General features: G+C 39.2%; 1 protein-coding gene across 3 annotated transcripts in view; it reads right to left on the bottom strand.

Annotated features, from left to right (window-relative positions):
- The window catches only part of ARIH1 (ariadne RBR E3 ubiquitin protein ligase 1), an 83835-nt gene that overhangs the window by 3505 nt on the left and 66436 nt on the right, over positions 1–13894 (bottom strand). For 2 of the 3 annotated variants that reach the window (XM_084781396.1, XM_084781398.1), the window contains 6 exons: positions 13768–13810; positions 13265–13336; positions 10894–11024; positions 6749–6806; positions 3129–3389; positions 1207–1319 (listed from right to left, as the gene is read on the bottom strand). In XM_084781396.1, the coding sequence (XP_084637522.1) occupies positions 1207–1319; positions 3129–3389; positions 6749–6806; positions 10894–11024; positions 13265–13336; positions 13768–13810 (678 nt within the window). The remainder of the gene's footprint in view (positions 1–1206; positions 1320–3128; positions 3390–6748; positions 6807–10893; positions 11025–13264; positions 13337–13767; positions 13811–13894) is intronic. The other variant, XM_084781397.1, reaches the window with a different exon arrangement.

Below are 13894 nucleotides of genomic sequence, written 5' to 3' on the forward strand. Positions count from 1 at the left end.
CATGTGAACGCTAGACTACCACTCCAACAAGGATGCTTCCCAAGATTACTTTAAACTCAGATTCCCAGTGTCAGAAAATAATTTTAGAACGCTCAAGAGTAGAAGTTTGTATGGGCATTCAAAACAATGATTCAAACTCATAGTTGTATAAATTATGAAATCAATTAAATTTATAGGTCATTTATACTCATCAATAAAATAAAAGTGTTGGTTAACTGTAAAAGCATTAAATACACTGTAGTAATTACAGTTAGCCAAAGGAAGTGAAGACCCTGGGACTAAATCTGCAGGCCTTTCAACTTCCCAGATCCCGTACTACTATTAAAAAGACACCAGGGGCCAGGCAGCAGTGGTGCACACCCTTGATCCTAGCTACACAGAAAACCCTGTCTCAAAAACAACAATTAGAACAAACAAAACAAAAGATACCAGGGGATAGAGAGATGGCTCAGGGGTTAAGAATATTCTGTGCTTTTCCAGAACAAGTTCATTTCCCAGTGCCCACATCTAGTGGCTCACAACTGCCTGTTAACTCTAGCTCCAGGGAATTTGATGCTTCTCCTTCCTCTTCGCCTATCTGCACATATGAACACACACACACACACACACACACACACACACACACACACACACACACACACACACAAGATAACAGAATGTGAGGAAAACACTTTGGGAAAAAGCCTTTTGTTGTTGTTGTTGGTTTTTGTTTTTGTTTTTTCAAGACAGGGTTTCTCTGTGTAGCCTTGTTGTCCTGGACTCGCTTTGTAGACCAGGTTGGCCTTGAACTCACAGCGATCCACCTCCCTCTACCTCCCTAGTTTTATTTGTAACTTAAAAGACATCAAATTCTGAAGTTCTGTTTAACCTGAGCTAAGTTTCTCTAAGAGATAAGCTCTAACAAAAAAACTAAAAACAAAAAGAATGCATAATTCACTTTCAAAGGGCTACAACCCACAAGAACCTGGGCAAAACCAATACCCTATTCCCCTCATGCTAATGGCTACTTATTCCTTTTAAAGTCTTTTTCCCTATAGTGCAGGGATTTCAATGGAGGTACAGTCAGTCATTAGACTAAATGGCTAGATTCCTCTGCAACTTCTTGCCCAATAGACAGAAGGATTCTGGGAAACAGAGCAGCTAGGCCAACCATATTGAACCTCACCACTGGCAGGAAATTTTGTCTACCAGCTATTAAAATCTCACCTGTACTTATCTTGAACTTTCTGCTTTATATCCTGCAGAGAATCTTGGGAAATATCACGTTCAAGGTAGCCCGAAAGCACCTCTGTGGCATTTTCTAGATCTGCTTGATTATTCTGAAAGAAAAGAAGTAAATTCTGGCTTCAAAACCAAGCTAAAATACACCCCACTTTAGCTAGTCTGTTGACTAGACACCTATTCTCAACAGACAGTCATTTTGATAAGTGAGTGGCTTAACTAGTAAAGCTCTTTGTGTCTTTCGCCTTCTTTTTCCCCCAATCCCAGAACAATTTTGAAAATGTTAGGAAAGATTCAACTATTACCTAAGGAATACTGAGGACAATTTGAAAGCTGTTTGGATCTAAGAGCCACTCTTTTCAAAAACCAAATCTTAAAACAAAAATTCAAAAACCTAGTTGGGTGGTGGTGGTGCATGCCTTTAATCCCAGCACTCGGGGGGCAGAGTTCGAGGCCAGCCTGGTCTACAGAGAGTTTCACGACAGCCAGGGCTACACAGAGAAACCCTGTCTTGGAAAAACAAACAAACAAACAAAAACACTGAAAAAGGAAAAAAAAAATCCAAAAACCTATCGTGGCCCACATCTGGCTGTAGGTATTTCCATAAACTTAAAATATACAAATCTTTTTAAGACATGGTCTTCTGTATAACACTGGTTAGCATATAATTTTCTATGTAAGCCATGCTGGTCTCACACTCATAGAGATCCGCCTGCCTCTGGAGTTCTGAGATTAAAGACACGTACCACCATAACCAGCTGAATAAATTTATTTCACATTGTATGCAAGATCTGGGTTCTTTTTGTTTTGAGACAGGGTTTCTCTGTGTAGCATTGGCCGTCCCGGACTCACTCTGTAAACCAGGTTGGCCTCAAACTCACTGTGATCGCCTGCCTTGGCCTCCCGAGTGCTGGGATTAAAAGCATGAGCCACCACACCCTACTGCAAGATCAGTATTTTTATTTTGTTTTTTTGTTTTTTCTTTGAGATAAGGTCTCACTATGTAGTTGTGGCTGGCCAAGAGACAGGTTAGCTTTGGATTTACAGAGTTTCTCATGCTGGGATTGCAGCTAAGAGGCACTGAGCCTGGTTATTTTCTATTTTAGACCAGAGTGTGATAGGTAATAGTCTAGGATATTACGAGTGTTAAGTGACACAGTCCATATAAATTATTGTTCAGCACTGAGCACACTGTTAAGTTCTCAATAAGCACAAAACTAGCCTACATTAGATATGAACATCTGGTAGTTAGCTTTTGTGTTGTCATGATAACCAAAAAAAGGAGGCTTTTAGCAGTAAAGGTTTTCCTTAACGATGCTTTAATATTGATGCACGAACTGGGTGTGGCAGCACAAGTCTTTAATCCCAGTAATTGGGAGGCTGGGGCAGGTGGTCTCTATGAGTATGAAGGCAGCCTGGTCTACACAGCTAACTCCTCCTTTCTCAAAAAGTAAAATGAGACAAAACAAAAACTTACGAAAAGAAAAGATGGGAAAACACCAGGGTAAAATAGTCTGCTCCAACTCTTTAGAGCTGAACAGTGCTAGAAGTAAAAACACAAATCTAAGGCTGATTACAGAGCCAGTACAGCTAGCTGGCTAGCCAACCCACACAAGTCTGACTGCAGTTCAGCTAGCAAAGACATTGCTCCTATCTTCCTAGCAACAACTTTGTTCTTCTTGTCGTTTTTTGAGACAGGGTTTCTCTGTATAGCACTGGCTGTCCTGAATGCAGATATCTGCCTGCCTCTGCCTCCTATCCTGGGATTGAAGGCGTGAACCATCTGGCATCTACATTTTTCTGTTTTAAATAGAAAGGGTTTAACTCTGTTTTATGAAGGGGGGTGTGGGTGGGTGGGTGGGGGGGGGGGAAGGTGGCCTTTCCCCCTGAACAGGAGCTAGTCCTACCTCAAAGATAATGGACTGGTTATTCTTTTTGAGGTAGAAAGCGAAGACATAAGTGTACATGAGTGTGGCACGACACTGGCAGAGGACATCGACTGCTTTCTTCAGGAACTGCACCTCGATCCAGGACATGTTGTGCTGCTGCATCTCCTCCATCTTCTGCTTCACCTGCGCATACAGCTTGTGCTCGAAGCGCAGGCTCTGCATGTGGTTCATGTAGCGATTACAGTAGAACAGGTACCGCTGCAGGGCTGCCCTGGATCGCTGACCCAGTAAGAGAAAGAGAGGTTTTTGTAATTATGGCATACATACGAGATACAAAAGCTTGAGTCTATTTAAGCCACAATGTGATGACAGCTCCTCCTTCGTTAAAAGAACTCATCACTCAGAAAAAGCAAACATGCCAAGAGTGAAGGGAATTCTTTTAAGACATTGCTGGTAAGAATGTAAATTAGTAGAACCACTATGGAAAATACACAAAAGGCCCTCAGAAAACTAAAAGTAGAATTATCAGTTTAAATTAGGTTAGGAATAAAGTCATGTATAGTCAAAATAACCTTTGTTATTTAATACTGCTCTGGTTGCCTTACTATATAGTACACAGCAGCCATGAGCCACATGTTTGTCTATTTTAACTCACATTAAAATGTCTTTCCTACAATTAGTGGCCAAAAATTAAACAATGGTGCTAAAGAATATTTTTTAGCATTATAAAAAAGTTCTACGAACTTTGTACAGGATTTAGTAAATTAGAATACAAGAAGCAGCTGTGTGTATTGGTGGTAGCTGAACCCAGTGATTTGTGTAAGCTAAGCAAAGTTACTGACAAACAGCTCTCAGGGGTAGGGTTAGGAAGACAGAGTTTCTCTGTGTAGCCTTGGCTGTCCTAAACTCGTTTTGTAGACCAGGCTGGCCTCGAACTCACAGCAATCCACCAGCCTCTGCCTCTTGAGTGCTGGGACTAAAGACGTGCGCTACCACACCCGGCAAGACTTAATTCTTAATGATGATGGCACTGAGATGCTGTGGGCCTCAAAACAAAGACAGGTGCTAAATATGATCTAGCTAGTCTTTTAAAAAGGATTTTAAACAACAATGATTTCTAGTAAGTCATAAAAGTGAAATAAGGTTGAAAAACTAAAACAAAACCCCAACAACAGTAGAATGAAGTCCAAACAGGAAGCTAGAGAAAGTGTGACTGATGCTTATAATTTGCAAACCAAAATTATATTAAGTTATTATGTGGTGCAGGCCTGTAATCCCAGCACTCAGGGAGGTAAAGGCAGGCAGATCTGAGTTCGAGGGCATTCTGGTCTACAAAGTGAGTCCAAGACAGCCAAGACTACATACAGAGAGAGACTTAGGTCTCAAAAAATAAAAACAAACAAACCAAAAGAAAATGCCTCCCTAAGAGCCAGGTGTGGGAGACAGCCAGGCCCACTGTGGGTGGTGTCATTCCTAGGCTAAGAAAGCAGGCTGAGAAGGTCGTGGGGAGCAAGCCAGTGAGCAGCACCTTTCCATGGCCTCTGACTCAGCTCCTGCCTCCAGGTTCCTGCCCTCACTGCTTTTGATGATGAACTGTAATACGGAACTAAGAGTGAAACAAGCCTTTCCCTCCCTAACTTGCTTTTGGTCATGGTGTTTCATCACAGCAAGAGTAACCCTCAGACAGTGACCCATTTTAACTTGAAATCTCAGGACCACTAACTAAATGGGAGTGAAGTAAAGATTAAAAAGTCTGTTATCAGCAGACTACAAAAATATGTTTTTTGTTTTTGTTTGTTTGTTTTGAGTCAGAGTCTATGTAGTTCTGGTTGTCCAGGAACTCGTTATGTAGATGTGGCTGGCTGGCCTTGACCTTAGAAATCTTTCTGCTGATCTCTGCTGAGATTAAAAGTGTGCACCACCATGCCTGGCCTCAGAGCAGTCTTTTTAATAAGAACAGTAACAATCAACAACAACAACAATAATTCAAAACTGGAGATGTAGCTCCACTGGTAGAACGTTTGCCATGCAATGCAGGAATCCCTGGTTTCCATCCCTCGCAACACATAAACTAGACATGGTAGTATTTCCTTTCAAAAATCTACAAAATTAAATGAACACCAACAAGTTACACTGATTGTGATTTCATCTGGTTACACAGCTGTATAGAAACAAGATATTTGTAAGTGGTTTTACACTTGCATATTCAAATAACATGTATTGAATATATTTAAACCAGCACTAAAATTTATGAAGACTTTTCTGTTCTGAAAGGACTAAAATAATATGCATGTTACTCCAGTACTTTGAACCTAGACTGAGAGAGACAGTTAAAACCTATCGCAAAAAAAGCAAAAAGACTTAAAGATCAAATCACACAAAAATCAAGACCCCAAAATGACATCTGTGAAACATTTATCATTTGTAATTATAAAAGACACAGTACCCTTTATTCCTACCAATATGGGAGTATATAGTATTGCGCATGCGGGGCTTCCTCTTTTTAAATTGGAATGACTGAGGTCTAAGGGTGATGAGTGGGAGTCTTGTTGGTCTCAAACTTGCTATGCAGCGAAAGGCTGGGCTCAAACTTGAGATCCTCCTAGTCTTCAGAGTGCCGGGATTACAAGTACACAATATGTCACACTCAGAAAATTTAAAGAAATGTCTTTAAAAAAATTGAACAACAGGGGCTGGAGAGATGGCTCAATGGTTTTGAGACAGGGTTTCTCTGTGTAGTCTCGGCTGTCTCGGACTTTGTAGACCAGATTGGTCTCAAACTCACAGCAATTCAGATGCCTCTACCTCCCAAGTGCTGGGATTAAAGGCATGCACCACCACCACCCGGCTAGGAATTTCATTAAATGGCTAAATAAAAACTAAATGGTTCTACAACTATAATAAAATTACGAAATTAAAAAAAAACAAACCACAGGGTTTGGATTATTATAGCCATTTCTCTAAGAGCAGGTCATTTCTCTATCCTATGACAGGAAATTCCCCAACTCCTGAGTCTCTTTCAAATCAGCTAATCTATCAGAACTACATGAACAATGAGGCAAAGACAAAGGAAAAAAAAAAAAAGGCAAACACAGGGCGCTCCATACTTAAGAGCAGCAGTTTACTCAACTGCTCGTTTCTTATTCTGCTTTCTGAATGAGCAGAGTGCAGGGGTGAGTGCTGATACCACAGCACCACTGGGGCCTGAAAATAAGCAGCATAACTAGCTCAACTAAAAGGAGCATGATTGGCACATTCCAGTAAATACACAATTGGAAGATAAGATTGGGAAATCAAGGTACAAAGCCAAGAACTTGTCTCAAAATAAACCAATAACAACAAAGCAAAAAAGACAACACAACGCACACCCCTGTAATCAGCACTCAGGAAGAAGCAGAGGCAGAAAGATCATGAGTTTGATGCCAATCTGGACTATAGAGCCCATTTCAGAAAACAAAAATGAATGTTTCTAATAAGCATTGTAAAATAGTCCCTTTCTAAATGTAAGCGGACATCTAGGATTTATTATAGTGTTTACCTACAAATAATTTAGAGCTGAATGTTTCTGCAAAGTTACCCTCTGAAAAATATGTCACAGGAATTCCTGGCAAGTACCGCTCTGCCACGCCCGCACTCACCTCTTGGGCATCTCTTGCCGCCTTTGCATCATCCTCATTATAGCGGTTACAGTTGTACCTTAAAGAAAAAAAATTAAGAGGATTTCAGAAAACCTAAGTCAACTAAAAAGGAAAATGCTTTAACTTGTACTGGGTGATTATCTAGAACCAACGTTCTATTTTACAAGAGATAAATAATCTGAGATGTCACAACACCCAGGGCTCTTTTGCTACAATGGTAGAATTAAAAGACTAAGTAAGGGGAGGGTTGAATATAATCCAAGCACACACTATTTCAACCGTCTAGAATACTAGCTCAATTCTCCATCAAGTAATAGGAAATTCTGTACCTTTTAGGTAGCTCATTCTGAACCAACTCAACCACCACTAGAAAACACTGCAGCATAGAGCTTATTGTTACTGCATGTAGCCTGAGCTCCCTTTCAGAAGAGATTATCTTATGTCCTAAGCTATCCAGTTCTCACTGCATCTCTCCTTTCATAAACCAGAACCAACAATTAAGCTATTCTGTAGGAGATGCTGTGCTATGTACTTTACACAGTACTACTTATGATTTATTAGCTGACACTAAAAAAAGAATGATACATAAAAAAGGAGGAAAGGAGGGAACATGCCCAGAAAAATTAACTCAGAGTATAAATAATTTTTGCCCTTGTTACTAATGTATCTTTTTGTTTGTTTGTTTGTTTGTTTAGGCAGGGTCTAGCACTGGCTGGTGTGGGACCCGCTATGTAGACCAGGCTGACTTAGAACTCAAGAGATCTGCCTGGCACTGTACCAAGCGCTGGGATTAAGGTTGCATGCTACCACACCTGGCTATTATACATCTTTTATTAGAGACTATATTCTGATTTGGCAATTTAGTTAATTAATGCTTAACTAACCACTTGCAGTGGATTTTCAATGAGTGACTCAGAGTTCATTAATAGAGGCATTTTAAAGCAGGAAGTGAAGAGAGAACGTGATGCTGCAGCATTTGTTGAAAGTGATCTTTTATTTTAGAGCTAAAGGAAGATTTTGCAAAACCCCACCCCTCCCTCCATCCCAAAGAAAAATACTGAACTTAAAATGTTAAAACTCAATTGCATAAGGCTCGAGAGATGGCTCAATGGCTAAGGGCACTTGCTACTCTTGCACAGGATCAGATTTGATTCCCAGCATATACTGCGGGTAGCTCAAAACCTTCTGGAACTCCAATTCCAAACTACTTAATGCCCTTTTCTGGCCTTGTGGAAGCTGCTGGAAACGAGCAAGCATCACTGTAACGAGACACACGTGCTTCTGCATGCATGCACACATGTAAAAATGTAAATCTAAAATTAAGTTGCTAAACAACTTTTTCAGGCTTTGTTTTTGTTTTGTTTTCTCGAGACAGGGTTTCTCTTGTAGCCTTGGCCAACCTAAACTCACTTTGTAGACCAGGCTGGCCTCAAGCTCACAGAGCTCCACCTGCCTCTGCCTCCTTGAGTGTTGGTATTAAGGGCGTGTCACCACACACAGATCAAAACTGTTTTCTGAATAGGCATGTGTACACATGGAACTAAGCACTAGCATCTAGAGCTTACATGCTAAGCAGATGGCTCTGCCGCTGAGCTGTCCTCAGCTCGTCACAAGTATGTATATATTTGTATGCACACATAATATGCAAACACATATCTTTGATTTTAGCAAATATGTGTCAGAAAGCAGTTGAAAAAACTGTTTGCCTATGTACATATTTGTGTGTGTGTATTTAACTTCCTTTGACTTACATGCTTGAGTAAGAGATGGCTTCTGGAGATAAAATGATCTCTCACAAAAATGTATCAGAAAGCAGAAAGGAGGTGGGGGAGGCTTTCAAGAAGCGCTTAAGATACTCCCCCTAAGGAAAAGGCAATCCATTATGTTTACTCCAAGAAACGGCCAGTCAATCCCAAACATCCCTGCATATTTTTACTGTATAAGGTACAAATTTCTGTCCCAATGAAATATTTTGCTGAAATAACGATTCATGTACAGTCTATAGAAATTTGAAATATACTTTTAATTGCTTAGTCTTTCATACTAGCTGATTTCCCACTATTCAGAAGTAACCCACAAGTGATCTTAAAGCAACACAAATAACAATGGTAGTAGGTGACTTAATGTTAATTTTCACCTTATTACTCATACTTCTCAGTGTACTAGTTTGCTTAATGTAATTGAAAGATCACTGTCCTTGACTTCTTTTGGTTAACTAGTAGCACCCTCTTCTTCCTATCTTCTAAACCCCACAAGTTTTCTCTTTGGTTTGTTTCTGTGACATGGTCTCTCTAAGAAATTCAGGATGGCCCAAACTAGTTATGCAGACCAAGCTAGTCTGTCATTCAGAGTTTCCACCTGCCCCCCAATTGCTGGAATTAAAGGTATGTGCCACACCTAGCATATATTCTAAAGCACTATCTAAAGCAGGCTTTCCCTTCCAAAACTATTACAGATTTAAAGGCTAGCTGAACAAATATTCAGGTCTACCTATATTTCTAACTTAAATTAATAGATGGTGCTACTTGGAATATAGTTTTGACCAAATCAGAGGCATTTTAAGACATACACAGAAAAAAGGGGAGATACATTTAGAAGGTTAATGAGTAAGAAGGCATGCCCCTTTCGCTCATGTCGTCATCCAGTGTGGTAACTCTCTTTTGCTCTATGTAACTAAAAATCTGAGTGATCAGAGAGGTCATCAAACTCACAGACCTTGAAACAGTCTTCTCTATTTTCTTTCCCCCACTTTACTAGGTTAGCATACAAAAATGACTTTATTTCAGTTTTTAGGAACCCTACAGTTTGCTGTCTTCAAATACAGAGAATTCATTTTCAGCTCTGACAAAGGCAAAAGAAAATATTTTTTTCTTCCCCACTAACAAATTAGTTTTTACCTTAGAATTAGCTTCAGAAGTAACTCCTATTACTATTTCTTTATTTACTGTAACTAATACAAGTCCCAATCAAACTTAAAGCAAAGATCTTTTTTTTTTCTTAAGTTCATATCTCTTTATCTTGTCTTAAACCTACAACTTCTTGCCTCCCATCCAGGCTCCACAAAGCACTGAAATTATTTGACAATGAATGTAAAGCACACAATTTAGACCCTTCTAACCTAACCCACGTAACCCTCAGAACATGCAAACTATTTTATGACTACTTTATCCTGCAGTATATTTCCTAATTTTCTCTCTGCCCCACAACTTACCAGGGGGTCAACAGAAAGTAGGAAGGTAATACAAATTAATCAAAGTAGGTCATCTGTATATTAGATCATTCAAACATTTTCAACTCTCATTAGGAAATATGCTAGCTCTTATATTTCTCAAAATTCATCTACAGTTTAACTTGTATTTCCCCAAATAGTCACATAATTATCTATTAGTATAGGAGGAAAGGGAACAATCTCACTTAACAAAGATAGCCTTTGTATCCAAAGATTATGCATTCAGGAAACAATCTTCCCTGGGACAAAAAGTATCAAACTCTCAACTGTATTAAACATACACATTCCTTTATTCTTATCATTATTCACTAAATAATACTGTTTACTTATAAAATTTTTTATATATAGTTGCATCTGACATTAGCTGTCAGTCTTGAGAAACTTATGACACTGGCCAAGGAAGGTCCATTTGAAGGACTACTTCCCAGTTCTAGGTAATTCTTCCAAATAGCAACGCACGCTTATTTCAAAGAGAAGCTAAAAATACAGATTTCTGTTCAGTAGCTTTCCAATTTTTAAAGACAACAAATTGTTGTCTAATGATGTGGAGAATAAGGAAAACATGAAAGTTAAATTTCTGCCAATAAACTCTAGTTTACCACCTCTACCTAAAGGACATGTCACTGCAACTAAAAACTAAAATCATCAACTTAAAACATTACTCCACCTCTGTTCACAGTGTTTCGAACCTTTCAACTAATTAAATCTCAGCAAATCTCAATTATTGATTCCTGTGAGAAATATGACTACCGTATCCCTCTGTTGTTATTATCTACATACTCTATTGAAATGGCATATTAATTTTTGTTTTTTTTTTTTAGCTAAAGTAAAGTGATAATCAAAGGTAGAAATATAATTTGTATGTGGTATACATCCCATAATTTTATCAACGTACTCTACCATTTGTCCAACCTACCAGGCAGATCCATGTGGTTCCCAAGGGCCAAGACACACCCAGCAGAATTCTGCTTTACAGTTCTGGTTACGACAGACCATGTGATTACAACCGCCATCCTTCTCAATTGTGACATGGCATTTGGGACATTCCTATGAAAAAAAACTATAAAGTTGGCGTCAATGCTACACTAAACTGTATTGCTACCATTGAGGACAGAAGCCAGTTCTACATTCCCTTTTTTATTAAAGTTAATATAGTAAGTCACTTACAAAAGTAGTAAGCATCTAAAATATACCATTAAAAATAATGTGTATCATTATTACTGGTTCTTTTGTTTACTTGTTTTGGTGGGGAGGGGCTGATAGTTTGTTTTTGTTTGCTTGTTTGTTTTTCAAGATAAGGTTTCTCTGTGCAACAGTACTAGTTGATTTGTATACAGCCTGGCCTTGAACTCACAAAGATCCACCTGGCTCTGCCTCCTGAGAACTGGGATTAAAGGCATGTACAACCACCACTTGCTATTATTGGGTTTTAATAGATACAACAATAAAGCCTTTTCTTGTAAACGCTTACTAGTATTTATGTGTGCGTCTGTGTTTGCCATCTGTGTGTAAGTGCCTATGGAGATCAGAACAGGGCATGTCTTCTAGAGATGGAATGGTAGAAGGTGGGGAGCCACCATGCAGGTGTTGGGAATTGACCCAGGTCCTATGGAAGAGCAGCTGCTGAGCCATCTCTCCACCCAAACAAAAACCATCAAAACAACTTTAATCACACACAGTAAGTTTTATGAAGGTAAGTATTTCACCTAACATACCGCTTAGTTGCCCCTAGCGGTAGAGTGCTTCCTATGCTGTGCACTGTTCTCAGTGCTTCATAAGCACCATAAACCCATAAACCTTGTAATAGTGTTATTTATTCCTGTTTGTCTTATGAATGATTGACAAAATAGAACAAAGAAGCTAATTCTAGGTCACATGGGATCCATATACAAAGAAATGCGGATGGACTGCAGAATCTGGCAAGCAAGTAGTCAGGCCTTGACTTTCAATCGATTTCCACAATTTCCGTTTTTGTTTTTACATACTTTAAGAGAGGTTTTGTTGTTGCTGTTGAGACAGGGTTTCTGTACAAAGCCTTAGCCTGTTCTAGAAGTCACTATGTAAACCAGTCTAGCCTCAAACTCACAGCGATATCTCTGCTTCTCAAGTGCTGGCTTTTTTTTTTTTTTAAAGCTTTTAAAATTTTGAATGGTGTGAACATTGTGTTCTGCTCTATAGCTCTCAGCCTCGGTTCCTCTGAGATGCTCTCACCGAACCTGGAGTTCTTCAAATTCACCCAGGCTGGTTAACTACTGAGCTCCAAGGAATCCACTGGTCTCAGAACCTCCGCACTGGGGTGTCAAGCGCACGTGGCCATTCCTGTCTTTTACATGGTGTCAAGGACCTGAAACTCAGTTCCTCATACTTGAGCAACAAACACTCTCACCCACTGAGCCATCTTCTCAGCCCTTACTTTTATGTTTCATGTAAGGTCTGTGTAGCTCGGGCTGTGTTGAACTTCTGATTTCAGTTCAGAGCCTACAGAATGTGTCACCACACCCAGTTCATAAAGTATTGAGGATCAAGACGAGGGCTTTTGTATATTTTAGGCAAGCATTGTATCAACTGAGCTACACTGAGCCCCCAAAATACTGAATTTAGAACTAGTTTCATTAATAGCATACATCAAAAGAAAACTAAGGGTTTTTCACTTAAATCATATTTAATATGGTTAGCATGAAGTAGATTCACGGAAACAGTTATGTTAGGCCCACATTACATAATCACAACATAAAATTACTCTGCTCAAATCCTGGTCCCTAAAGATTGACATCTAGAAAGGAAAACTCAGCGGTCTAAGGTAGAGAATGAACATTAGTGGTGACATGGCTCAGGGAGTAAACGTACTTGCCACTAAGTCTAACAGGTCAATACACTGCACCTATAGAACGGAAAAACTGACTCTTGCAAGTGTTTCTTCCTTGACCTGGGCATGAGTACATACATCACATGCACATAAACTAAAAATGATTTAAAAAGAAAATAACCAACATTAAGCAGATATAAGTGAATTGGAATGGAGTATACTCAACATCTGTATATAAAAGGGTGTCAACAAAATTAGCTTACTGTACAGGAATACTTATGTTTTTACAATAAAAGAACACTAGAGCACGGTGCACACTGCCTTACAGCTGCCCAGTAAAACGAACACCTGAAAGTAATTAAAGACAAACCCGTAATACTTTTGCTAATGCTTATGCATCCTACTCATATCCATATTCACTACCAACAGTTCGGGGTGAGACTGGGGTTGGGGGAGAGGAGCGACGCACAGGTGGACCAACCTTTGTGTTAGCTGCAATCCAATTAGACGTTTCACTGTCATCATCACACTTTTTAATCCACTTCTTCAACCACTATTTGAAAATAACAACCATTAGAATATAAGTAAAGGCTTAAGATAACTTTTTTCAGCACTTAAACAAGGGTAAGTAAGCAAAAGATTATCATTAGGCATATTCTCAAAATAGGAAATTCATTTATACAGGATCAACCAAAGAAGAACTTTGTCTGGTTAAAGTTGAGTGGGGGAGCCTGGGACTAGAGGAAAAGCCAAATTATAATGTTATTCCCCACAAAACCAAACCTAACAACTAAGCTGCCCTACTCACGGGTATCCTAAGAACAATCAGGAGCCTGACTCTCCAGAATGCACTTAGAATACTTGCAAGGATCACTTGAAATAAAGAGAACAAACTCTTCTGTTTATTAGAACAAAGTCATCAGCTAGTATCTTTAACCAAATCTTAGAAATGTACCATCCCATTTAAGAAATTAAAAACCTCACCTTACATTTAACTGGATCATGCCAATTTTCACCACAGTTAAAGCTGAAAAGGACACAAAGAGTTTAGATAAGTAATCCTACATACTATAGGCTTAAATAAAACAAAACAAAACAGCCAACCAGTCCA

This window comes from Acomys minous, assembly GCF_964271855.1.
Source record: "Acomys minous genome assembly, chromosome: 5".
Classification (NCBI taxonomy): Eukaryota; Metazoa; Chordata; class Mammalia; order Rodentia; family Muridae; genus Acomys; species Acomys minous.